This window comes from Dicentrarchus labrax, unplaced genomic scaffold, assembly GCF_905237075.1.
Source record: "Dicentrarchus labrax unplaced genomic scaffold, dlabrax2021, whole genome shotgun sequence".
Lineage (NCBI taxonomy): Eukaryota > Metazoa > Chordata > Actinopteri > Moronidae > Dicentrarchus > Dicentrarchus labrax.
Genome location: NW_026136709.1, coordinates 16,847,392 through 16,869,572, shown reverse-complemented (window position 1 = coordinate 16,869,572; position 22,181 = coordinate 16,847,392). Strand labels below are relative to the sequence as shown.

General features: G+C 40.7%; 3 protein-coding genes across 6 annotated transcripts; 1 reads left to right on the top strand and 2 right to left on the bottom strand.

The window, feature by feature from the left end:
- Nucleotides 1-5,464: 5,464 nt before the first annotated feature.
- mrpl15 (mitochondrial ribosomal protein L15) lies at nt 5,465-8,338 on the bottom strand. The gene is made up of 5 exons (XM_051411202.1): nt 8,164-8,338; nt 7,894-8,051; nt 6,834-6,999; nt 6,017-6,140; nt 5,465-5,929 (listed from the first exon to the last, which is right to left on the bottom strand). Exons 1-5 carry the CDS (start codon nt 8,266-8,268, stop codon nt 5,592-5,594), a joined length of 891 nt encoding a protein of 296 aa, XP_051267162.1. The 5' UTR covers nt 8,269-8,338; the 3' UTR covers nt 5,465-5,591.
- A 476-nt stretch (nt 8,339-8,814) lies between these two features.
- Nucleotides 8,815-12,258, top strand: lypla1 (lysophospholipase 1). The gene is made up of 9 exons (XM_051411035.1): nt 8,815-9,154; nt 9,317-9,348; nt 9,478-9,543; nt 9,718-9,765; nt 9,857-9,927; nt 10,048-10,121; nt 11,169-11,270; nt 11,565-11,741; nt 11,837-12,258. Exons 1-9 carry the CDS (start codon nt 9,086-9,088, stop codon nt 11,894-11,896), a joined length of 699 nt encoding a protein of 232 aa, XP_051266995.1. The 5' UTR covers nt 8,815-9,085; the 3' UTR covers nt 11,897-12,258.
- A 657-nt stretch (nt 12,259-12,915) lies between these two features.
- Nucleotides 12,916-19,263, bottom strand: LOC127369551 (regulator of G-protein signaling 20). Of its 4 annotated transcripts, none has more exons than XM_051411031.1 (5): nt 19,102-19,263; nt 17,732-17,892; nt 15,146-15,229; nt 14,801-15,035; nt 12,916-13,847 (listed from the first exon to the last, which is right to left on the bottom strand). In XM_051411031.1, the coding sequence occupies exons 1-5, from the start codon at nt 19,198-19,200 to the stop codon at nt 13,659-13,661; spliced, it is 768 nt and encodes a 255-aa protein (XP_051266991.1). In that variant the 5' UTR covers nt 19,201-19,263; the 3' UTR covers nt 12,916-13,658. The 4 variants fall into 4 exon arrangements, with proteins under 4 accessions (XP_051266991.1, XP_051266994.1, XP_051266992.1 ...); XM_051411034.1 differs by having other exon boundaries at nt 19,110-19,129; XM_051411032.1 differs by lacking the exon at nt 19,102-19,263 and adding an exon at nt 18,436-18,629.
- Nucleotides 19,264-22,181: the final 2,918 nt, after the last annotated feature.

Here is a 22,181-nt window from a genome sequence, read left to right as displayed (position 1 = left end):
CTCAACACACAACAAAAAAGAAAAAAAAACCCTGATAGGTGTGCACAAAGGAGCGTGATGAGCTCACCATTAGGACATCAGAATAACACTAAAATAGCTTATTTCTTACTGAACTGGTTTGAATTAAAAACCTGAGAATAATACACCCCAAAAATAAACTGTCTGACTTCCCAAAAGGAAACAGAAGAGCTAAATCAAAGAGACAAAAGTGTATTGAAATGAGTCAAAACTGCAGCGGAGATTGAGACTCACAGAAACTATAGCAGGATGGTTGTCTCTGTCAGCCTGTCAGTTTATTTGTTGATTTACAAGAATACAGCTCGAATAGACATTAAAAAAGGTTAAATTATCCTATAAATATTATAAGAAATTAGAATTTATAAGAGGCTTTCATTCTCTCTCGTAGACAGACACAGTTATTTGGGAATTATTTATATTATAGTAATGTTTTAGTTTCAGGAAATCTTGAATTAAATGCCATGCAGTTGAGAATAAACGTATTTCTGAGCATTGAAACACGTGTTAATGGGAAATAATGGCTTTATTATTGTGACACAAAGCATAAGACAGCCTACATATAAAGCAGATAAAGCTATGAAAGCCAACAGATCACTGCAACATTATAGTGATATTAAAAAAAAAGCACAGCAAGCATATTATATAAATATTAAACCATAAAAAGCTGCAAAAAATTAAATAAATAAAAAATAAAGTGATTTTAAACGTTGTGTATCCGCCATTAATGATCTCTCCAGAAACTCTTATAAGGCGTGTGATCCCACTTTAATATAATAGGATGCCATTACAGGTGCTCGCTTCCCCTCTGTGTGGTTTCAATGAATATCTGTCTTACAAACATTACACAGACAATAGATGCCATTATGGTGCCAGCGGCGACTTTACATCTGCAATACACGGACTGGCTGAGGAATACCTGCACCTGTGCCGGCCTTTAAACTGTAAATACTGTGAGTGTGTGTGTGTGTGTGTGTGTGTGTGTGTGTGTGTGTGTGTGTGTATTATGGTATGGGGCCAGATAGGGTTAATACACAAGGAAAAACCCTCCACTTATAAGACTTTAAACTCATCACTGGGAGCATTTTTTGGACTTATAACCCTGCAAAATCAGGCCTAAATGGAGCTTCATATCTTAATCAAAAAGCCGGATCAATACTCTGACATTGGCAGATCCAGTAACAGAATTGATTAAGGTGTATGCTCTTTTTTTTAAACTGTGCTCCTCATCTCCCTTTGGCAAATAAAAAAAACCTGGTATCAGTCGAAACTGATAGAGAGGCATGTGGCTTGGAGAGATAACGTCTCAGGAAATCAATCAAAGACATTTTTAAACACGTTTTAAAGAGGTAAAAGAGATTTATTCATCCACATTAATGTATATTTTGTTGGTATTTGGTAAAGGAGGGTGAGAGAGGAGGAGGATGAGGAGGAGGGGGTGTGCAGGGGGGGTCCTCTTCTTCCCATGTTGTCAGGTTTAGAGGTTGAATCCACATCCGCGGTGTCAAACGGGACGCACGCGCCATTGCGCTGTGAGAAGCACTAATGGATTTAATCAATTAGCTTGAACGACGCAGCGTGAATACAATAACGTCAGTTTCGGCTGAGCTTAGCTGTGAATTGAGCTGGCTAAATATTAGACAGTGTTAATATCTGGATTATAAAGTTTTATTAGGTTTTTCTGTGCGTTAATTTACCACCAGGATCATTTAAATGTGTATTTATTTATTTTATTTTTCCTTTATTCCAGCTCTATTAATGAATCCTAATCTATGAGGTGACAGTAGGGTATCATTGCATTGTCCCACAGCCAAACAAGCTGAATGGGCACTGTGCTTTTTCTCAATAGGGATTGTCCTCAGTGGCTTTCTGATCACAATGTGCCATTGTATTGGACAGAACTTATATATGGGACACTCCTCTCCTCCTTCACTTTGGATCAGTGATGGTCAGACTGGCACAGGTAGAGCTGAGCACCGAAGACCTGAGCAGGATTTACAAAAAAAAAGGCCCTCGTGGGATTCTTGACCACTCTGGATGACGTTTGGGGTTGAATATCGGCTGAATTTGGAGCACTTATGCGTGACCCTGATATGATACATAAAAAAGGATGGTTTGCTGGGAGCTGGATCACCTGAACTCACCCTTTCGAGGTGCGGACTGCAGATTTTTAACTCCGAGCTCTTGTTTTCTCACATTTATGGATGTTTAGTGCAAGATTTTCTCACTTGGAGACGTCTATCCAACGGCAAACTAGAAGAAAAACCACAGGAGTGTAAAGCAGGAGGCCTTCGATAATGAAGCACTGTATTCCAAACCTGCCCTCAGTCGCTTCAGTGCCAACCCACCGACTTTCCTTACAGTGGTTCATTCATAAAGAGCTGCATTGTTTCATAGCTGGAAGGTGTGAAGGGGATATAATGCTGTTGTGTCAGGTGACCATGATCTTCGCAGCGAGGGACTGTATTGCATTGTGTTGTATTGTATGGGCACAGCAGGCCAGCATCAAGATATACTCTGTCAAGACTCAGACACCATTCTATGCAGTGGTCTGTGTCCCCCCCCCCCCCTCTTCTCTCTCCACCTCTACTTCTTAATCACGTGTTTGAGCAGATTCAACCAGCATAGACTCGTGGCCCCGGGGTCCTGAGTGCTAGCCTCCACACTCCCCGTGTAAACAGCGCCCTGCCCGGCCTTACGTCAGGCCAGCTGAGAGGATTACATGCCCCCTGGTGTAGACAGGCTTAATGTAGCCTCATTAGCAGAACACAATGATGCCCCCACCTCTGAGCGGAGATAACAGGGCCCAAGGTTGAGCCAGACTTCAAACACAGCTCAAGCCCAGGTGGTGCAATGACCAGAACTCAGAACTGAGAAGGGACAAGAGTGGCATCTTTTAGTTGATCGATTGAAAAACTGGCAACCGGTTTTGACAGCCGATTAATCATTTATCACGTTTATCAAGCACAAATGTCAAACATTCACTAATAACTGTGTCTCACAGTGGGAAGATTTACTGCTTTCCTCTGCTGTAATTGTTGTAAATTCATCATATTTGTTGTCTTTGAACATGACATTAGTAAACAAAAAAACAAAAAAAGTAATTTAAATGACTTTTTACTATCAATATGTGTAAAGGACTTTTGATGGGCCTTTAAAAATGTATATTTTCTGACATTTTATAGACAAACAAATCAGTTAATCTAATGAAAACAATCATTAATCGCAGCTCTAAAATCCAATTTGAATAATCATTCAGCCGACAAAAGACTAACGATGTGCCCTTAGTCAGAATTTTGATTCATTTGAGAAAACACCCATCGAATCCTCCGTCTGGCTCCTTTTTACATTCTCGTCAAACTGCTCTCTAATTGTATTTCATTTCATTTGTCTATCAGACAGGCTCGCTCAGAGTGAGACTGACTAACGAGGCAAAGCTCCACTCACGCTGAAAAAGAAAAAGAAAACTAGCCTTATTCTTTGTAAATTAGGAATTGTATTCTGCTACTGATAAGAGTCTTATCTGAGGACTTCCCAAGGATTTTATTGTCCAGATAGTTCTGGGTGTTATTGGACTCCAAACCCCCCCCCCTTACAGTCCATGTATAAGCCTGACCTTGATCCAAGACCAGATCCACACGTCTCCCCTCAGCAGACAGAGGTGGAAGAGCCCTTGTATTTAGCTGTAATTAACCCTAATTATTAGATGGACTGAGACCTGTGAGACACCATGATATCTGTGTCTGTCTTAAACGGCTCATTCAAGGCAGCAGATAACCAAAACAATCCAGCCTGCTCAGCTCCAGCAATTCACTGCTTGAAGGTTTAATTAAATAGTGTGAACTGGTTAGACTCAGACATTAGATTATTTGGAGAAGAAACCAGAGATAAAATGCTTCCCCAAAAACAGACTAACAAATCTTTTTAGCCAAAGTGAATGATTCTTAAATACTTGATTTGATTTCTGCTTTTCTTTTATGCAAACTTTTCTGCAGCCACACATTCACAGTCGCCTGTGTGAGCTCACTCTTATTCTCTCCTTTGCTCGTCTGAGACCTGATACAAATTCAAAAGGATCTGCTGCTTTGAAGATAAGCACTGTAGTTCTGCCATAAACAATGATTGTGCTGTTTCTTTCCTGTGGCGTGATTTATTTAAAGTATTATGCTGTAAGGATTTGGGCTGGTTTTCCTGGCAGGGCCGACTGTGTACGTATCCACTACTTGTGTAGTTTATTGGATACTTGAGATTCAGGAAAACACTCAGGGAACCACAAGCAAAATCATCAAAGTGTGACCTTTGTCTTCCATGGTAACAAATTATGAAATTTACAAATACTGTAAGAAATTCACCTTTAAAAAAAGGCAGTTTGTCTTTAATTTAATGCAAAAACTGACTTTATAAAATCTGTTTAACTCACAGTTTGATGCATCATTTATTTTCTTGTCACTTTTCTTTTTATTCCTGCATAATTGGGACCTGTCTACCAGTAAGTAACCCAGCAGAGGGGACTTTGTATAGGAACACAATGCTTGCAGTCTTACACACACACACCACACACACACACACACACACACACACAAACATATGCTTCCTTTGATAAAGTGTTTTTATACCAGCAGAAATTCTATGGCAGCGTCCCTTAAGACAATATCTGCGTAAAATACCAAGTTATTTATAGCGAGTGTGCCATTTTGACTTCAAAAAATAAACATGAGCGTAATGGAGAGGTCAAATACAAGTAGGGGCCATTATCCAACCAAAACCTACAGGAGTACGTTCTGGTTCGGGCTGCGGGTAAATCGCCATAAAGCGTTGATTGTAATATCTCAACATCTTAATGAGATTGTACATTATATAAAAGAAAGACTGGAAATGTGTAAACTCTAAAGTGAAAGTGTGGATATTAGAAAGATGGGTGATAAACAGTACGTCAAGATTAAATCACAGGGATTTCCTTGGATATCGAAGTGTAAACATTTCTCCGTGGCATCACCTCTAAAGCACAACCAGGCAAAGTTGTATGTATGTGTTTGCCTGTGATTGTACTCCAAGAGGGGTTGGGGAGGGGGAAGGTGAGGGAGAGGGACCTTTTGAACGTCCATACCAGGATACAGCTGCCTATGACTAATTTCAAACTCCCCTTCTAGGGCCTAGGCAACCCATTTCACAAGTAACACACATCACTAGGCATCTGTTTCCTGTTTTCATTCTTTGAGTTATCTTATTTTCCTTATTTCCCGCTCACCTGTTACAGTTCACGTTCCTTCCATCATGCCGCACGGGCCAGTTGTGTTCCGACACGAGGCCGTCAGACGTCAGACACTCAAGCAAAAGCAAAGAAACACTCGTGGTTGTAACTTATGTCATGAATATATTGTGTAAAACTTATAGCACCAAATTCCTTCTGGTGATTAGTGTATTTAAAAATGTAGATGTCCAGATAACGTTTAATCATTCTTAATTCAGTTTTAATATCAAATGGAAACATGTCAAGCCTTTCTTTTTTTAATTTTTTACACACATTTCGAGGTACTTTTGGCATACATAAGCATTGATTTTACTTTGCCTCACACCTATGAACTGTAATATTTCAGCAGTTTCTCATCAGTGGGTTTCAAAATCTTCTTCTCCGGCATGTTAACGACCCAGCCTGGAGAGAGGCCAAAGAAGATCTGTCGAACATCCTTCCTCATGGAGAGCATGTGATACAGTTCGTCCTTTGAAATGTCTGGCAAAATATATCCATACTTCTGTGCCAGGGCTAGCCGGGCCTGCTGGATCTTCTCCAGGTTTGCCAAGTAACCCCGTTTTTCAGCATCTTGGTAATACAGGACCATATCCTCCCCTGGTAGCATTCGCTTCGGGATAGGCTGCCCACGCAAGAAGAATGGGACAGGCTTGATGAGAATCCCTGCAAGAAAACAAGAGAATATATTCTTAGTATGATCTAAAATACACAAGATGGATGCTATAATGTGGGGGATAATTCATGAGTTACCGAGACTTATAGGATCATAGAAACTGGTAGTGATGACCCCTCCGTTCCTCTCAATAGCAGCTATAGCTCCTTCAGAGGCTCTCTGAACCTCAATGTTGATTTTTGCTGCAAAGATATCTGCACCCTGGAACAGAGAAAGCACATGAAGGGTGAACTTGTGGCAGAGCAGGGAGGGGAAAAAAAAAACAGGGGTCAAAAAACAACACCTTGATCTGTGACAGTATGACAACATTGTTATGTGGTGCCATCTACTGGCACAAGATGATACAAGAGCAACAGAATTAAAACAAAACACTTTAAATTGAGTTGTTTTTTTCCCCCTCTCCAAATCCCTAATCTGCTGTCATTCATTTGTCCTTTCCTTGTAGTTTCATAGGAGTTATATAACCTGGATGTTTATTGTAATAAGAAAGCAAATGGGAAAGCTTTACTGATGATATGTATGTATGTTTGCTGTAACACTTTGGACACAGTAGTATGTTTTTTGAGCTGATCACATTTGTAAATACATTTCTGAAGCCTCATTTAACATTAAACATGGAGCACAAAAAAATTACTAGTCCCTCTATCTATCTTCAACACCCACTTATATTATATTTAAGTTTTATTGTACAACATTCAGCCTCCAGAAAATCAAATTTTCAACAAAAATAACACTGTTTCCCTATTTAACCTAAATATAAGCCAAATCTTTCCTCTAATGTTGTTTCGCGTTGACAGAAACTAGTAACTGGAGTGTTGATGAGAGAACAACTCTCTAACACACGGTGTGAAAAAGTCCACGATCAACGACGTGCTTTGATCGTGCAGCGGATACCTCGTCAATGAGCTGGACTCCAAAGTCCCTCTTCAGAGGCTGGACTGTCACTCCTCTGGCATTGACCAGCTGGGTCAGGTCTATGGGCTGGGTCGTGTCCACTCGACCCAGATCAATCAGGTATTGCAGCCGTTTCAACGACAGAGGCTGGTACTGAGGACGGCGGCTGAGGAAGAGCACACAAACATTGTTGTTATTGGTTAAAGTATGAATCTGTGATCACCAAAAACCCTCCGTACGACAACTACAAAATACTAATTTCCTTTAGGATAAACAAACTTCTTTCATATTTTAAATGCAGTAGAAAGTTCAGCACCAGCAGAGACACTACACTCACTCCTAGACACTATTATATCTGTATGTTGTTGGTTCATTTATTTATTTATGAGCAGCTGACTGAAATGTTGCAGCAGAACATCCTGGTATGGAAATGTACCTTTGGCTCTTCTGTGTCACTTAAAGCTCCAGTGTGTAGGATTTAGTGGCATCTAGTGGTGCAGTTGCACAGAGCAACACACTCGCTTCCCCCCTGACTTTCCAAGTGCGAAGGAAAAACTACGGTGGCTGCAAAGCACACAACAGCCCCATGTAAAGCCATGGTTTGGGGCTAACATGCAACAGAAGGTGACCTGCTCATTCTACGATAACAAAAACGATTTGTGACTTTCAGGTGATTTTACACTAATAAAAACACTTCTTAATAACATTATATTCCTAAATGTTACACACTGGACCTTTAATATGAGAAAAAGAACAATTAGGAGTCTTCCTTCCTACTACAAGTGCTATGAATATGAGTGTGACCCCCAGATGTAGTAGTGATAAACACCCAAATATTAGTGAAGTGGCCATTCTCAGTTTAAATGCCTATGAGAGGAATGCACTGGCTGTGTTGTGACAGAGACAACAGGAGGAAACCATAGAGGGTGTCACTTTCTGCAAGCACTTTAATGGTAACTTGGTAATCCATAATCTGTTTTAACACTTCGCTCACCAGACAGGCGACATAACAGACTACAGATTACGGTTCACTTCGAGAGGTGGAGTGATCAGCTTTTACCTGTGTCCTTCATTGTAGCCGTATTTCGGAATGGCGAGGTAAAAGGGAGTCTGACCCCCCTCAAACCCCAGCCGAGGCCGGGTGCCTCTCTGCCGCTCTCCTTTATGCCCTCGGCCGCTTCTGTTGCCCCCATGCTGTCCTCTGCCCCTCCTCCTCTCCTACAATTAAATAAACAACAAAAAAAAAAAACAGGGTTTAGCATTTGTATCCTGTAACTGTAGCTCTGTTAGCTGCTAAAAGAAAAGCTACGACAGTTTTAAAAGAGCCTACCAGCTGTTTGGCTCCGGGTTCAGGCCGCAGGTTGGCTAAAGTGATCCGCGGCAGACTCTGTAACACATCCAGGGCTTTACCTCCAGGTTTTTTGGGGAAAGACATGTTTTTCTGTGGCTGACCGCTCACGTGTCAAACACAGCAAGGACACGGAGGGGGGGGTCACGTGATCGAGGTGAGCGGAAGGGCTTCTTGTTAGTTCGGCGATGTTTTCAAAATAAAAGCACGACCGTCAAAAAAAAAATATAAAAAAAAAAAAAAGGTATTGCGTGTGATATTGAGCTGTGAAGCCTTTTATGTCGGGTTTTTTTTTGTGATTGTCATTAGATATGAGTATAATACAGGTGGGAAAGCTATTACACATAGTTATATAAAGTTTAATCAGTAATTAAGGCAAATAAAAAAAAGCGGTTGCCCCTTAAAATGTGTCAAAGGTGTTTAATTAAATGTTTAATTGAATCCATACATATAAAATGTGTGGTATAACGTTATAGTTGTGTTGTTATATGACTGAATTCTCTGTTTTCCTGAGATGCCGAGGCGTGAGGATTTAACCGTGATTAAAGCGGCGCTCACTGACACGTCAACCAACCAATCGCTGCCTTGTATTTCAAACGGAACTCCGAACGCCAGCCAATCGCGGAGCGGCATGGGGGCGGGGCCACCGAGCGTTGTCGGCCGCTTCCGACGAGTGAAGTTAGTGTGACCCGGCGGTGTGTGTTATCTTCTTCCACAAAATTCAACTTCCCAGAAAGAAATTCACGACCAGCAGCGGTAGTACGAGCGGCGGAGGCACCTTCACCTCCAGTACTGCGGTCCACACTTGTCCTTCAGCCGGTTTTGGTTTGGTTTAGGGACCAAGATCGACACCGATTGGCGCTGGTATCGAACTTGTCCTCACACATCTTTGCCTCTGCGCTGTATGTGCGGCAATAACATGTCAGCGCCTTTACCTGCCATTGTGCCTGCTGCCCGTAAAGCCACTGCAGCGGTGAGTTAACCTGACAACACTGACGTCTTGTAGTTAAAGTTAGACCAAAAAAAAATAAATAAATAAATAAAATAAAAAAATAAAGCAGGTGTAGGCTCCAATAAGTACCCAGATGTGATGTATTAAAAGAAAAGCCTGTACCTGCCTTGTTTTTATTTACAGGTGATATTTCTGCACGGCCTTGGTGATACGGGGTACGTCAAGAAAATGTGTTTTTATTTCTCGTTTGGTAATGCAGAACTGTATCAGTCAATCTCTCTAAGCTCTTAAGAGATCAATGCACTTGTATTTAAAGCAGGTTTTGATTGTGTCCAATGTGACAGGCATGGATGGGCAGAAGCTTTCGCAGGCATCCGGCTACCACATGTGAAATACATCTGTCCACACGCGTAAGCATTCACAGCAGATATAATATTATAACAGGGGATGTCTGCAAGTGTTGGGAAAGTCTTTTAAAAAAGTCTGAAAACACCTCATTTATAGTGCTTATATAGTTTTTCATCGTCCATTATAATTTGAAAGGGTGTAAAATCAACATTTATATGTTTTGTGCATTATTACAGTCCCACCATGCCTGTTTCCTTGAACATGAGGATGTCCATGCCTTCTTGGTAAGTGTCACAGTATTTGAACATATATATATATTAATAAACAAGGTGGTTGTTGCATGCATAATGAGTGTTATTTTCTCTTGTGTATTAGGTTTGATATCTACGGGTTGAGCCCAGATGCAGATGAAGATGAGACTGGAATTAAAAGAGCTTCAGAGAACAGTATGTCTGTATATGTATATATATAATTCATTTTAACTTTGTTAAATGTGGCATTAGGAATCTGCTGCCTCTTTGTTTGTTGCTTAAAGAGCTTCTTAAAGTCTTTTTTTTTTCCCACAGTTAAAGCCTTGATAGACCAAGAAGTGAAGAATGGGATACCTTCACACAGAATTATCCTGGGTGGATTTTCACAGGTCAGTGTGGCATGTACGCAGATTATGTGTTACATAACACTGTTTTCTCTTGTGATTCTCTGCTCGTGTACATAATGCATTTGAATAACCAAACCCAACAGATACACACACACACACACACACACACACACACACACACACAAGTGCTTTCTCAAGGGGCAGAGCTCTAAAATATTAATGTATACAATTTTAAAAAACAAAACAAAAACAGGACTGGTAATTAAATGCTCCAAAAAACACGTTTACCCTAGTATTCGTAGAAGAAAATGGGTAATTGTAAAGAAGAAACACAAAATCTGAAGAGATTACAGTTGTTAATACTGATAAATAACTGTGAGTGTGACTGTTTATAATAGTTGAAGGAATGTCCACAACCCACTTAAGTTATTTAACGTACAGCACATGAATATAACACAATCTAATGAGGGGAACTGGGCAGAAATGGTGTGTCACATTCAAGCAAAACCAGCAAGCTACAACTAGCCTGGCTCTCGTCCACTGGCACCTCTTAGGCCGACTATTAACGTGTTATATCTCGTTTGTGTGATTCGCACAAAGTGTAAAAAGGCCGACCAATTCACCATTTCACCAGTTTCTACGCTGGTTTATGTGCAGGACTGTTTCTTGGCTCTAAAGCGGTTGCCAGGCAACCAGCAGAGACTCTAGGAAGTTTGCTGTGCGTGGCCAAGAAATAGTCCCCCCCCCCACACTACTAATTTCACTATCAATCTGTGATTCAACGGATCAGCTGTCACTATCACTCTGTGCAGTTTGAGCAGCGACACACCCCCCCACACACACACACACACACACACACACACACACACACCAGAAGATGTGAGCATTTAATAACAGATGGACACTTTTCAAATGAGTTAAATCACAAAAGAATAAGTAAATGTGTTTGTTTTCATGCAATAGGAACCTGAAATTACCTCCATTCTTTGGATGCTGATTCTTTTTTAGGCCCTTTTGTCCGTTAATAATAGGCACAGGAGATATTTGATGAGTATTTTTGTACAAAATGTGTTTGTTTGTGTTTTCCAGGGTGGAGCACTGTCTCTCTACACGGCTTTGACAACCCAGCAGAAGATAGCTGGTGTGGTCGCTCTCAGCTGCTGGCTCCCTCTCCGCAAGTCCTTCCCTCAGGTAAAAAATAAATAAAACACGACACAAATTGCAAATTAAATTCACTAATGAAGAAGTTCAGTAAATACTAAAACGTACATTTAAAGGAATTGTTCAGCTGAAAGCTCGGATTCATAATTTTATCTGAAATTTAAATGTTCCATCTTGTAATTCCTCAAAACTGCGGCCCCCCTAATGTTCACTTTATTGTTAACTATTCTTTTAATTGAATTATGGTTTCGGAATATCCCATAGCCAAGACATAATCTGTCATAATCAGATAATAAAAATAATCCTAATCTCTTCTATTCTCAGGCCTCCGCCAACAGTGCTAACAAGGACATGCATGTCCTACAATGCCACGGGGATTCGGACCCCCTGGTCCCCTTTATGTTTGGCACCCAGACAGCAGAGAAGATGAAAAGCCTCATCAATCCGTCCAACATCACCTTCAAGTCGTACCGAGGTCTACCTCACAGCGCCTGTCCAGAGGTCAGTTTATGGGTGGGAACAAGTTGACTCTGGAGCTCCAGTTGCGTCCTGTATTAAATAAATATATATGTATGTCTTATTTTGTATCCGTGCAGGAAATGGTGGATGTTAAACGATTCATAGAGAAGCAGCTTCCCGCCATCAGCGACGAGTGAACTTCGGGAGTAGACGCACGACCGCACAGCAACATCCGAGTCCTTTGGGCTTGACTCCAGTGAGGGGACTCCTTGAGGAACCACTGACTTACTTGACAACAAAACCACGCTGCTACTCTTAGAGCCAGACAGGACTGGGGCTACACGGTAGCCCGGGGCAGGCATGACTGTAAACGAGGCTGCATCCTGACCTGGAGCCACACACCAGTACTCAGTGTTACAGTAGAGTAACATTAGTTGCTTGATTGTTAAGATATTTGTCATTGAGACAAGCCATTTCCTGCGGGAAACGTATGTATTGGAATGACTAGGGCTAAATGGTTTAATACCGACTATCTCACAATAAATGGCCTGTTGTTAAATGTTCTTTTATTTTATTTTTTATTAATGTAGCCTCTGTGTTGTAGTGCTGAAACAGGTTTATTAGTTGGTTAATTAACACATTTAATTAAGGCATTTTAGCAAGAAAAAAACAAACATTTGTTTCTTCCAGCTTCTCAAATTCGCTTTTTTAAATGATTGTAATTGTAACATTTTGGCTTTGTTGTAACATGTGATGGAGATTTTTCAGTATTTTTGACAAGAATTGAAAAAAAAAAAGCTAATTTTAATGGGAATAATTATTTTTTGCAGCCCTAATCTGCAGAATATCTCATTAGTTACACAAAATCTTAACATAAAGCATTTTCAAACAAAGCACATTATGCAAAAATAACATTAAATGGGACATATTATGCTAATTTCCAGCTGTATATTTCTATTCTCCATGATTCACAGTTCAACAAACTCCTTATTTATCTTATACGGACCCTTTATGCAGCTCTCTGAAGCTGTTTTTAGCTCCTGTCTCTTTAAGGCTTACCTCTATTATCTGACTGGCCAACTCCCGGGGGTAAAGCTTAATAGGTCCCCTTTAAAAGTTTAATATTAAAGCAGCATAATATGCAAATATAAAACATTTTACATGTACCATATGAAAGAATATTACGTGAATGTTGACAACATACAACAGCAAGAACAACATACGATTGTGCTTTATTAAATTTGTGAGAATTCAAATAGCTATTTCACACAAATTCCTTTTTAAATACACAAATATATCAGTGGTCATGGTCATGTATTCAGTTTCTTTTTCCCTGTTTTGTTTAAATTAAATATAATATGACTAATATCACAGTATTGAAACACACAGACAAGATCTATTTCCGGGTATCAGCTCGTTGAGTTGTAAAAACTTTAATCTTTGAGAAGAGCTGAAAGCACCAACGTATGAAGTCATTGTCGCACCATTCATGTTAGACCAAAGGTGCTAGTGTAGAAGATCTTATTCCAAGGCACTTTCCTTCTTCTTAAGTTACTGTTAAATAAAACCTACTAGTTTCTACAAGAACTGGATATGCATTAAGGCTCACAATATACCTAAATACAAATGCAGTGCTCACAGATACATGCGTTCCCTCATTAAACAAGGTAGAAAAGTGCAATGTCAAGCGCTAGGGAATATATAAAAATATAGATATGTTTTCGAACAAGTAACTGATGCTGCATGTAGCATTTGTTCTTGTTTGCTCCAAGTATTTTGGTAAGCTAATCATGGGTAAATAAACAGCAGTTACAGCTGGATAAAGACCGGTTTTTAAGTAGTGTTCATTTTCCTGTCTTGTCTTTTCTCTAAATAGCAGGACTCCAGCAGGAACACAAAACTCCTTCGGGTGGGACGCATGCGCCATTTTGAAAAGCTAAGTGTGTGGCAGTGGAGAGTCTATGGCTCAGGGGGAGGCTCCTCCAGGCTCTTCAGCAGATCTGTGTACGCAGTTGAGTTTATGTAGCGGGGGTACGAGTCTCTCTGCATCAGCGTGTAGATCTGCTGCTGAGCGTCCTCGAACGTGTGCGAGGTCGGCTCCAGCATGTTCCGGTTTATCACCTCTCGAACGCGAGAATCCAAGCTGACCTGGAGAAGATGAAGCAGATTGTTGCAGCTCGGTTAAATGCAAACACGTCGTGTAGAGATAAAAGTGTAGAGTTGATTGATCAGTTTCTTCACCAATAATAAATTAAAGGGTATCTGAATGCTCATTTTCTGCCCTCCTCCTGATTGCATCATCAGGTTTAGCTAGACTGTGATTGGGGACTGATCGTTGGACCCGAAAGTTGATTTTTCCGACAGCCCTGCTGCTCCAAAGGCCTTTTATCTTAGTTATATTTGGGTTAAAATAAGTAGATTAGTTATAAGTAAGTTAAGTTACTTACATAAGTTGGTGATACCAGAGTGTGTATTTTCGGAACAACGGGCCTTCGGAGCAATGGCCCGTTTGTTTTCAAAATAACTACCTGTCAGCATTCGGCCCGATGGGACATTTTTCGGACTACTGGCATAGCACCTAACAATTATCAGGGCCACTGAAGGATCACAAGAGCACTTACTGTATCTCCACCAGAGCCTCTAAACTATAGTTTTAAATGAATATTTTGGGGATTTTGGACTGTTGATCAGACAGTTAACAATCAATTTGAAGATGTCTTCTTTTTTTCTGACATTGTATGAACAAAACAAATTCACCCTAACCCATCATGAGAATTAATTTCAGTCCTAAATTATTATTTTAATCTTGTTAGGTCTGTAAGATGTCAGACAATACTGGAAAATGGTTACCACAATTTCCTAAAGCCTCAGATAATGTCTTTAAACAGTCCCCCAAACACATTAAATGCACACTGATATAAAAAAGAGAAAAGCAGCACGTCCTCACATTTAAGGACCTGACACCAGAAAGCATTTTTCCTTGATTAATGACTTACTTCATTATAATTAGATTGTTTAATTAGTTGATGATTGATTATCTGTCGATCGACTATTATTCTAATAATTTCAGCACTGTAATTATTGTAACCTTGGCGGCTCACCTCTTTAGGGGAAAGGATTGAGATGAAGTCCTCGTATATTTGACGGACTTTCTCCTCCACCACAGTCTTGTTGGTCTCCTTTTTGAGCTCCTCGCAGGCGAGCCAGAACATCATGTTCTCCTCGCTGAACTCCGTCCGCAGGAACTGCCTGAAGCAGCCGCGACCCGCTGCACTTTTCATCACCTTCTCAAAAGACATTGACCAGGAGCGAGCGTCATCCAGAGTAGGCTTTGGGCTTAAAAGTAAAAAGAACAGCGCACATATTGGTTCATTGTTATTTAATTCTCTCAGTAATGGCACTTCATATAAAAAGACTGGTTCTTGGAAGGGTCACAGTGCCATTACCTTTCTTCACAGTTAGTGGTTCCCTCTGTCCTGTGCTCAAAAGGGGACCTCTGTATTGTCTCATCCTCACTCCTAACAGTCAAACTGGAGGGAAAAAACACAAAGAAACTGGTTTTGCTTCGAACAACAGGCCATAAATAGCTCGTCACCCAGGTTTGACTTGGCACCAGGATACTAAAACAGAACATTTAAAGTAACTCAAGTCATTTAATGTCACCCTTTCCTTACTAAAAATAATACAGTGGGTTAGAACATGAAATCACACTTAATGGCCAAAAGTATGTGGACAACGGACATTAAACTCTTATGTGATGTTTGAGCTACTCATTCTTAAACCTTTGGTATTAATATACATATATAACTCTTCTCTGAAGGTTGGGCACTGATTTTGGGTTCCTGACTCACAGTTGATGTTACATTTCATCCAAGAGATGTTGGGTACGTTGATGTCAGGACTCAGGCCAGTGAGGTTTTTCAGCTCCCAAAAAACAGATCAGACTTTGCACACAGGGTCATTGTCAGGTTGAAACAGGAAAGACCTTCCCCCAAACTACTGGAGCATGTTATTGTCCAAAACATCATTGCAAACTATAGATGTAAGATTTCCTGTGAAGGAACAGTTTGACAATTAAGGAAATGCGTTTGTGTGCATCCTTGCTGCGAGAGAGATGAGAAGCTTTATCACGCTCTCATGTCTGTATGAAATCAGAGCCAACCAAGCTGTAAACTTCTGTGGCTGGCACGGAAATAACAAAATACTGCAGTTCCTTTAACGGCCACTTGAGGCTGGAGATTAAAATGCCCAACTTTACAGCAGAAATAAACATGTTTACAGCCTGGTTGGAAAATGTTTTTTGTCTTTTGGAGTTAGCCTAGACTGGCCCTGTCCAAATGTAACAAAATACGCCTACCAGCGCCTCTAAAGCTCAGTATTAACATGTTATATCTCGTTTAATTTATCTATACAAAATTACAGAGTAAAAATAACACTTCTCCGGGCGCCTTCTGCACCCAACAAAGCCTCAGGAACTTAGCCTTTTCCAAAATGTCAAACTCGAATGTAGCCCGAACCATGAAAACAGCCCCAGAAACAACATTGTCGCATATCAACTACAGCGAAACAATCAATCAAATACGTTGTTTGTTCCATGTTTGAAATAACAGAAGACCTACAGAAGATTCAAGATGAATCTACTGGGAACGTTGGGAACGCTGGCGTAAATAGTTAAGTGTGTCAACTGTCCACATCATCCTGTGGGGATCTCCAGTGCGTAATTAAAATGTCCCCAACACCTGATGTAGCAGCTGGCCGCGGACTAATTGGCTCAGGTGAGAGTCCACTGTGAGCCATCCCATCTGGGAATGTGGCTGTTGTAGCTGTGCAACAATTAGATGGAATTGATACAGATGTAGAGACAAAACGTATTACTCATCCCCAGTGGAGTGAATTAACATGGCCATGTTCTGCACACAACAGGTTGGCTGTTCTCAGAGGAAGCACAAGTAAACGGTTGATGAGTCCAAAACAGATTAAAACCCCTGAGGCCTCCGTCCAATGAGATCCAGTGCGGGTCACAGGACCACTGTGTTTCTGTTTTTCTGGGATGATGGCGTGGGCTGCGGTGTTGTTGAATGGGTGGGAGGACGGAAGCAAGGAAGCAAGCAAGGGAGTCGTATCCGCTATTGAGCTGCTACTACTAAATGAGGCCTAGAGGGAGATCTTCGTGTTATAAAATGATGCAGTATGCTGCTGTGTCACATTATATTTAGTAAGTGTCCAGTACATAATGTGTGATTTCCCGCTGGACTTTTAAAGAAGAAGAAAAAAGAAGAAATTACAAATCTGGAAAACCAAATTTCTGCCTACAGAATTCCTCTGATTAAATACATCATTAAACTCACACGTGTTGCAAATGTTCCACCAGCGTAAACTCTAAATCTAATTTACTGCCAACATTTTCCAAAGCATGAACGCAAGACTCAACAAAAGTATGTAGACTAGGGCAGCAATTAAAGATTATTTCCATCATCGATTCATCTGCGGATTATTTCCTTGATTAACTGATTGATTGTTTTGTCTAAAAAATGTCAGAAAATCACGAAAGATTCCCACAGTGCCTTAATTTGTCCAACAGCGCAGAGATATTTGGGGTTTAAAACAGAGAAAAAGGAGCAAATATTCACATTTGATTTGTTAATTTTGCCATTTCTTGCCTTAAAAAGTGACATGTTTGAATTATTGCTTTTTAATTTCCTGCATATTAACTATTTCCAGCTCTTCTCTGGGCCTCTGGTTCTTAAACAGGGGCATTTATCCTCAGAAACATGGTACAGCAGTTATATAACCTTATATAAATCAGAAGAAAAAGGTATTTGTACTCTCTAAAAGAGGTAACACTGACAAATGAAGAACAAGCAGCTATCTATAATGGATGAATGGGTAGCAAATGAGCAGCAGCATCATTTCAACCTCTCTCCAGGAGAAAACAGACATTCAGAAGGCTTCGCTGGAGACGGTAAAGGAGCCTTAGACCACATATCTCCCTGTCTCCAGCCCTGCTGTGTGGGAAGAAGCTGTGTTATTACCAGGAGCAGCTACAGCAGCAGCACCAGCAGAAGCAGCAGGCGTTTGAGGCGTTGGTGGGGGTGTTTCCCATTCTGTGGCGCGCTTGGAGGACACTGGCAGCTGCTTCCTCATGAACCTGCATCTGTCTCTTACGCATCTCCACCCGCTCTGAGCCCATGGACTGCGAGGAGAAAGACCCACAGTGAGAGGAGGCCGGGGAGGAGGGTGGGTTAGGTGGTTAGGGTAGGGGGTGGGGGGTTTACTGGAAGATTATTACCGCATTAAGATGGAACATCAACACACACACACACACACACACACACACACACACACACACACACACACAATCACAAGATGCAAGAAATCACAAGAGATTAAAGATCTGACAGGAGCCGTGCAGACCCAGGAAGCCCCCCCCCCCACCCGCCCCTCCTCTAAAAGAAGAGAGAATGAATTAAACCTGATCGATAAAGCAATCGCACATCCTGTTAATGATTATTACCAAATTCAACCAACAGTATCGGAAGGTCCTGCGGAATGTGCGGCCACTTCACGACCATGATGCGTGGGGTCAACTTCTGTGCAATGCAACGTCAATAAATCGACATTATTTTTTATTTATTTATTTATTTTTAGAATTAAGAAACGAGACGTATGGTGCGTTTAGGTGCTCATATATCAGCCATGCAAATTGCTCGTAAAAAGCCAATGGCAAATGTCCTACCGGTCTGTTGGATCATGCTGAATGTAACAAAACCAAATTGTGATGAGCAACAACCGCCCTCCTCCTCTCTCCTCTCCTCTTCCTCTCTCTCTGTGTGTCTATGAGGGATGAGCAGTAATGATAGCGACAAGGCGTTACTGTTGGACCGCAGCAATCGCATCCATCAGTCGCATCCACGGGAGGATGCCACACACACACACACACACACACACACACACACACACACACACACACACACACACGATGGTCGATTCAAGACAAGCCCCCTGAAAGCAAGCAGCATGCAGCCATTTATAGAAACATAATGAAATTATTTGATCAGATGAGCTGATAATTTACAGTCTGAAGATTCTTTCTTTCAAAGCAAAGCAGCAGCAAAAAAAAAAAAAAAAAAAAAAAAGCAGCAGATCTGCAAATATTTGATGATTTTTATCATTTTGGTGGCAGATCACAACATGAAGATGAATCCTGACTATTTCTGCTTGCTGGAATATCCACATGAAGATGCCCCAGCCTCACTGGATCCTGAAATTCATCCGCCTTAACCCCCCACATCCTCTCTCCCATCTCTCTCCCCCCTTAAACAAATGCACAAACGCGAGGGTTCACGCTGATCCCTGAGAGGCCTTCACTGTCACGAACAGTCAAACATAAACGTGTACTCACTGTGTCACCATGAATGCCAGAATACAGGTGATTTTTGGCTCGATCACATCCGTCTGCCTCGACTTGACACAAACCAGTTGGTTTTTCCTCTACGCGCATGCGTCTCCTGCAAAGTGTGAAAAGATTTTTCTGCGCCCGTGCGTTTACGGCCAGGACACAATGTGCGCGCGGTCTGTTACAGCAATGGCCTCTTCTGCACAGACGGAGGCTGACAGACGATCGCATAGATGCACAGATGATGTTTAGATATTAGATTATTGATTACTGATCTGTAACTCTCCGTTTGGAGATAAGTTGTTGTTGTATTATAAATGCACTTTCAGGTACTGGGGTTCATTTTCCAATAAATTGTGATGAAAGTACCTATTTTTTGCTCCCACAATTAAACCCTTATGAGGGATCATTCATAAAACAGCATAACGATTCAGGAATGTATCAATATTGCAACGCAGCTTCATGATTCCTGGATGTCAAGCTGTCAGTTTTTTTGGAAATGCATTCCTTTTAAACTTTACTTGGGTAGATGGGAAGAAGTTCTGGACGCCGAGGCTCTGAATAATTCATCCAAACATCTGGAAACCCCAAATTCCCCGCATCTGCATCTACAGCTCCCCCTCATGAGACCCTGGAGAGCCAGTAGCGCATGCGTCCACCAGAGGGCAGTAGCGATCCGTTTAAACACGCATATTTGGGGGGGGGGGCTTTTTGCTGGGGCCCAGATAAAAGGATGAAGAAAACAAGTGATGATGTGAGTGTTAAGAAAACAGAGATTCTTCAAACTGAATTATAAACCAAAAACACTGCATGGTCTCTGTTTGGCCTTCAGGACTCTCTCTCTCTCTCTCTCTCTGTGTGTGTGTGTGTGTGTGTGTGTGTGTGTGTGTGTGTGTGTGTGTGTGTGTGTGGAGGTGAGCCAGTGTGGTGCTCTCGGGCTCCCCGCAGGGCTGGAGAAATGGATCGAATGAGCTCCTCCTTAGTGAACTCCACCTCTCTTAGACATTTCTAAAGAACCGGCAAAAGTGTTTCAGATTATTTATTTATTTATGAATAATAAATGAAACCTATTCTATTTCTTTTTTCTTTTCTTTTCTGGTCAAGTTTATCTGCCTACACAGTCTAAATGCTGCTGTGGTGGACATTTATTGAGACTATAAAGCAGCAACAAGAAACTTTCTTTTTGTGTTGATTCTGGCGGCCCCTGTGGACAAAAGCGGTAGTGTTTACGCTGCTTCGTTTCATTGATTTCAAGGGGAATCCAACACAGTGGCAGGCATTAAGAATAACTTAAATAGCCAATCTTCTCGCTGATGTTTAATAATATAGAGTCGTCAGTATTAACCAGTTACAAGTTACTTTATGTTAAGTAAGTTTTTCCATTGTAGTCAGTTTTCTACTACATTTATTTGACAGCCATCGTTAGTAGTTATTTTTAAGTTATATTTGGCCCCTTGTCCCACTTCAGTTGTTTATGAGGTTACATCAAAGAGACATTCAACCTTTAAACTTCTCACATGGCAACCAAAATTAACTTTCTCCAACAGATTAATGATCTCACAACACATAATAATTATTTCCATTATTGATTAATGTAAGGATTATTTTCTTGATTAACTTATTGATCGTTTGTATAAACAATGTCAGCAAATCATGAAAGATTCCCACAGTGCAACAGTCCAAAGATATTTGGGTATAAAACAGAGAAAAAGAAGCAAATATTCACTTTTCTTTGCCTTTTGTTGCCTTAAAAAGTGACTTATTGATTAATTTCCTGTATATTGACTAATGGATTAATCGTCTAATTGTTTTAGCTTTTCTCTGGACTTTTGTTGTTTATTTTAGACCTCTGCTTCTAAAAGAGGACGTTTTTAAGAGGTAATATTGATTTAATAATGGCAACAAATAAGTGTGTATAGATTTAATACATAAACCTTTATACCCGATTAATCATCTCACAACCTGTCTGTTTTATTCTGTGACCCTCTGGAGGTGACAAAACGGTTAAAATTAGCTCCAACTCAACCACCTGCAACTATAAATACAACAGGCTACAATCTCATAAGGTAATATATGAGAATCTACTGTATATCATATGTAATTCTGCAGAACCAGTACTTTATGTTTGTCCTCTGTAGAGTATTTTTACATTTACTCAAGTGAAAGATCTTCTTCCGCTACTGAAATGCTGTTTGATTAAATTTGTTTATCACCAAAAAAAGAAGCCAAAACTTTAAATACACTGAGTTCAAAATATCAGACTCAGCCTTAAATAACCGGTCATGTTTAATTTATGTATGTAAAACTCCTCATTTTGTCAAAAACCCCCCAAGATCCCTTCTACACGAGTAAACTGATCACTAATTAAAAGTGTTAAATTCATTTTAGATGCTGTTTGTTTGTAGTCACAGACAGCAGCTATCCCTCCATGAAAGTGTTAGTTCAGTGTTATAACTCTGGATAATCTGACCAAAGCAGAACTTCTGTATCTCACTGCAGTGCAGCCACATACATATATACATATCTACTATCTTCCACACACACATAGAGGAGGAAAACTAATCAAATTGAATACATTTTCTAATTCCTGCTCCCAGAGTTCACTGCACAGCACATATTGTTGAACAAGATTTACCCGTCTGCAGCTGAAGTTGCAAATACGCCATTGGAAATATGCTAAATGGTGATTGCGGCAGAGGAGGAATATCCATCGCCTTCCACTTTGTGCGTGTGTGAGCTATAAAACAAATGCAATATACAGAGAAGTCGCCCTCTCAAAGCCTTTATAATAAATCATACATCTCGTATCCGTAGAAATCTTTGAAAGGAATTGCCTCTTAAATGGACCCCTTGCTCCCTGAAGAGATGGTGTAATCTATCCCTGAAACATATAAGCACACGTGTGAATCTTTTAATCTTTTCACCTATATATATTGTCAGCAAATCTAGCTCTACTGTATGTGTATCGTTTTCTAAAATTCAATACGGTATCAGTTTCAGAGCTCGCATCCTTGGACGAAAGAAGATCCAGCCTTCCAGAACACATTCTGTAAATCAGCCAACCGGGCTGTCTGCTCGGGCCGTTT

Bases quoted from the DNA above. Each gene is read 5' to 3' on its own strand.
- LOC127369551 (XM_051411031.1), bottom strand. From the start codon at position 19,200: ATGCGCGTAGAGGAAAAACCAACTGGTTTGTGTCAAGTCGAGGCAGAC. The intron at 15,230-17,731 runs GTAATAACACAG...TTTTCCCTCCAG, and splicing joins TGCTGCTGTAGCTGCTCCTG to TTTGACTGTTAGGAGTGAGG. The intron at 15,036-15,145 runs GTAATGGCACTG...TTTACTTTTAAG, and splicing joins ACCACTAACTGTGAAGAAAG to CCCAAAGCCTACTCTGGATG.
- lypla1 (XM_051411035.1), top strand. From the start codon at position 9,086: ATGTGCGGCAATAACATGTCAGCGCCTTTACCTGCCATTGTGCCTGCT. The intron at 9,544-9,717 runs GTAAGCATTCAC...GCATTATTACAG, and splicing joins AAATACATCTGTCCACACGC to TCCCACCATGCCTGTTTCCT. The intron at 11,271-11,564 runs GTAAAAAATAAA...TTCTATTCTCAG, and splicing joins TCCGCAAGTCCTTCCCTCAG to GCCTCCGCCAACAGTGCTAA.
- mrpl15 (XM_051411202.1), bottom strand. From the start codon at position 8,268: ATGTCTTTCCCCAAAAAACCTGGAGGTAAAGCCCTGGATGTGTTACAG. The intron at 8,052-8,163 runs GTAGGCTCTTTT...ATTTAATTGTAG, and splicing joins AACCCGGAGCCAAACAGCTG to GAGAGGAGGAGGGGCAGAGG. The intron at 5,930-6,016 runs GTAACTCATGAA...GTTTTCTTGCAG, and splicing joins CTATGATCCTATAAGTCTCG to GGATTCTCATCAAGCCTGTC.